The sequence below is a fragment of the Teleopsis dalmanni genome, unplaced genomic scaffold (assembly GCF_002237135.1).
Source record: "Teleopsis dalmanni isolate 2A unplaced genomic scaffold, ASM223713v2 unscaffolded_contig_3752, whole genome shotgun sequence".
Classification (NCBI taxonomy): Eukaryota; Metazoa; Arthropoda; class Insecta; order Diptera; family Diopsidae; genus Teleopsis; species Teleopsis dalmanni.
In genome coordinates, this window is record NW_024035134.1 from 1 (window position 1) to 4,366 (window position 4,366).

The 4,366-nt window shown below is 31.3% G+C and overlaps 1 protein-coding gene across 1 annotated transcript; it reads right to left on the minus strand.

The window, feature by feature from the left end:
* Window positions 1-31: 31 nt before the first annotated feature.
* On the minus strand, window positions 32-1,002 carry LOC119665170 (proteasome subunit alpha type-4-like). The gene is made up of 3 exons (XM_038074469.1): window positions 940-1,002; window positions 655-857; window positions 32-598 (listed from the first exon to the last, which is right to left on the minus strand). Exons 1-3 carry the CDS (start codon window positions 940-942, stop codon window positions 55-57), a joined length of 750 nt encoding a protein of 249 aa, XP_037930397.1. The 5' UTR covers window positions 943-1,002; the 3' UTR covers window positions 32-54.
* Window positions 1,003-4,366: the final 3,364 nt, after the last annotated feature.

Here is a 4,366-nt window from a genome sequence, read left to right on the forward strand (position 1 = left end):
TAATTGTATAATCAAACAATAAAAATAAGATTGCATTTTAGACGTTAATTTCTTCTAATTATCTTCATCACATGACATATCTACATTGTCAAGTAACTCCTTTATTTCATCCTTCGTAATTTTTTCTATAACAATCTTATTATCGATACGTTTTAAAGTCATTATCTTCACATTTTCTTCGTTTATTGTACTATTTTTGGAGATCTTTAAAAATACTTTTAGAGCTAATTGCTTAGCTAGCTCCAAATCCGTTTTGAAATCGGTTTTAGTCAATTCTTTCTCCAATAAACTCTTTGCGACTTCAGACTCCCGTCCAATAGCAGTACATAACCAACCGTAATAACTTCCACTTGGATCTGAGTGAAATAGTTGATAACCGTAACGTTCATCCCATCCTATGTATAAAGCTGAAACGGCAAACGGACGGTAAGTACCATATTGCGTGTAGGACTGAATGATGCTGGCTAAATGCCTTACCAATTCTTCACATGGCATTTGTTCACCATATTCTTCAATGTGTTCGTATACAGTATCCTGTAGCTCCGTAGTAAGTACAAGGCAGTCACCTGCAACACCAGACATCGCGCAAATTGTGTCACTGTAAGATATTAATTAGTATTTATAATACCCAGACAATCAATATTGGCCACTCACTTTGAAAGTTGAAATAATTTTCCAGTGCATACAACGGTAGTGTCCCTCAATTTGGTATCACCACCATCTTCCACCGCCAACAAAACACCATCTTCAGCTACAATACCAACACAGCTACCTGCATATGATACGGTCTCCATTGCGTATTCAACTTGATACAATCGCCCTTCCGGCGAGAATTTTTTAGCAGGCAATTCGTCTGACTTATAAAAAAATTTTTATTAGTTATTTGATTATATTAATATTTAAATTTTTTATTTATACTAATTCGATACTTATACTAACCATTATTTTTGGAAATTTATAATATTTTTCTTAAGCAAGATATAACGGATATGCAAGTTTAAGTTAATGATAAGAAAATGGAAAGAAAATTGACTACATTATTTAATTTGATTTTTCTGACATTTAATATAATGTTAACTTTTCTTTAATATTAACATTAATATTAATATTAACATTAAACAAGATTTAGTATTGAATTAACTAATATTGTTAGATAATTAATTATTATGTTGAGGCTAGTTGAGTCAGTGCACCTGAGCACTTTTACTCTCTATTAACTGCGAGGTTTCTTCAAAACCCTTCTTTGCGCCTTGACTGGATTATTGTTTATCACTTCATCAGACTAAGCAATAATTGACCTCAGATCTGCATACCTCCCCAAGGAGCCTGTAACCATTCTGAGATTTGATAACGCGGTGTTAGTAAGTCTGTCAGATTTCGCAAATAATTTCAGGGCTCTATCCTTTATGTATTTTCTGATGGGATCAATCTTGAGGTCCCTGAGGATGTCATTCGTCCTAACGTACCAAGGAACTTTGAAAAGTCTTCTCAGAGCCTGGCTTTGTGCAATTTCTAACTGGCGAATAGTAGTGTTTGAAGCTTTGCTAAACGCTACACAACCATATAGAAGTGGTGGACAAATTATTTGGTTATATATCAAAATAATAACTAATTATAACTTCTATCCCATTGTATTTATAACCCTGTCTCAGTTAGTACCTATGCAGTTAATATCCAAAAACAAAATTTTTAAAGCATATAATACATTATTCTAATTAAAAAATAATATATAAAATTATAATTGTCATTTATTTTAATGTTGATACTGTATTTTTAAGATTGTCAGAGAGTATTGGCCAAGAACAGTAAGCGAAGAAATGTGATAGATAAAAAAATTTATGAGAAACTGCAATTAATCGATTATCCTAACGATTTCAAAGTAAAGTATCTCAAAATTAATTAGTGAGACCTTAGTTAAAATTGAATGTTAAAGATGTTTCAGTTTTTGCAAACAAATATATGTAATCATCTCCACAAATACATAATTACTAATATTAATAAAATTAATATTAATTATATACATATATGTATACATTGATATGTATGTTATACTTATGGTGAAATTTTAATGAGTCGTTAAAATAAATTTTTTTTTGGAAGAAAGAAGAAGGTATAAATTTTTGTAGATCCATAAATTATATATCTTAATTTCTAATTAAATTATGAATCTTAACACTACTTTAAGCCTCGGATTGTTTAGTTAATATATCGCATGAATGATTAAAAGTTTTGCCTACTATAACTAATACGATGTCTGCAAAAGTTTAAACAATGAAAAAGGTCACTCTGCCTAAGTTGTAGCACTAGATTTTATTCTTTAAGAAAATCTATATTATGTTAGAAATAGTGGTGGAGCTATGTTGTTATTGCTTTAGCTTTCAGAGAAGAATTGGAGAATTATTTTCTTTTTTCGTGGCTATTTTTTTTGTGAGAATTTCATTAAAACTCTTCAAGTTAATGGCACAGTTATTTCTAAATTTGTTAAAATGTTTTCTGCGTTCGTTACATTTACGACCACTAATTCAGCATTTAGAAAAACTCTTGTCAATCTAAAAATCAAACTTCTAAAAAACACTTTAAGCTTTGTTTAGACTCTTTTACTTAACTCGATCAAAATACAGCAATATGTGCAATTTCTTATACAAAATCCATACAAAACATCTATAAAAATATGCTTAGTAGATTAGATAAGCCTGAGAGTAAACATTATATTAGATACTTAATTAAGAATATTTACTCTGTCTTGCAAACTTATTGCAAGGTGCAAGAAATGCATAGGTGCACCTGGCAATGATTTTACATGATAGTTTGAATACTCCAATTGAAGTTTTAACTATAAACATTTTGATGTCAGTAGTTCATCTATCACTAAATTTTATTATTATAAACAAATTAATATTTTACATATATGTAATACAGGGAGGCCAAGATTCAACTAGGATCGTGGCGTCCCTAATGATGATGATGAACAAATTAATATATTTTCTTTTTTGATTTCTTATAATTATATTATAAAAAGTGTTAAATATAATCACTTATAATTATACGAGGGTGGTTTGATAAGTCAGTGACTTTTTGAATAAAACAAATTTTTTTCGACAAATAAACATTTTATTTTTCTACACAATCACATTTTAGCTCGATACATTTAGTCCAGCGTTTTTCTAATTTTCTTATTGTCTCCAAATAATAGGTTTTCTCAAAGTTCTCAAAATACGCGTTTGATTCGGTAATGATTTCTTCATTCGACTCAAATCTCTTACCGCCCAGCCATTTCTTTAGGTTTGGAAACAGAAAATAGTCGCAGGGGGCTGATTCTGGAGAATATGCTAGATGGGGTAGCAATTCGTATCCCAATTCGTGGATTTGGGATCGTAATGCTTAATCAGCACACGAAATTCACTTTTTTCCATTTTCGTAAAAATTCACGAGGTTGTCTGCCTTGAACGGCTATCAAACACCAACTGAACGACGTAGCTTGCTCAAAATTAGAAAGTTGGCCACTGGTAGATTACAACTGACGGCAGCACTATTGCATTTGGAGTAACTGCACGGAAAATTCAAAAAGTGATTTATCAAATCGCCCTCGTATCATAACAAAAAATAGTTGTTAATTTGAGCAGAGTTTAATTTCCTTATTTTATGCTTATTTAATAATATTTCATTATTTGTTTATGAATCATCGTTTCCTTGGCGTACGTTCCACCACTTGGCATTTAATGCTCATTTCTATGCAACTCAGGCGACGAAATCAAATTGACGAACTGCAGAGGAAGTTTGAAGTTAACATTTTTATTTATAAAAACAGGGACCAATGGAAGGTACCAGCAATGTGTTGGAGCATTGAAAACGTACGTATCATTGCCAATTGACATTAAAGTTGGCCATAAAGTTGTCGTTTAAGAGTGAAACTTCAACAAAAAAAAAACAGCAGCGCCCAAAGTTCCATGTTGGCTATTTTTTGGCGCGAATTCAAATGATTAACTTCTTGAATATTGGTGGAAAAAAGGTTTTTTAATAGCTGTTGCAATAACAAATGCCGCATAAAACTTTATATGGACTAAATGTCAGCCGACATTATAAATTACGTTTTTGCATTCTCACTTTGTTGAAGTCAGTTTATTTTTTACTGTCTGTATTTGGACGGCTGTGTAGGTTGGTAGTTAAATTTTCGCTTTTAAGCACTTCAAACTACAGAACAATGCCGCCAAGACTGTAAATGCACCTTCACCCCTTCGTGCAGAATTTTTGCCTAGGTACATTAAGACCGAAAAGTTTTCGGAAATTCTCATTTAAAATTCGCGCGCTGTATATTTTTCGATATTTTAAGTTTATGTAGTTTGGCAGCAATTAAGGACAATTACTA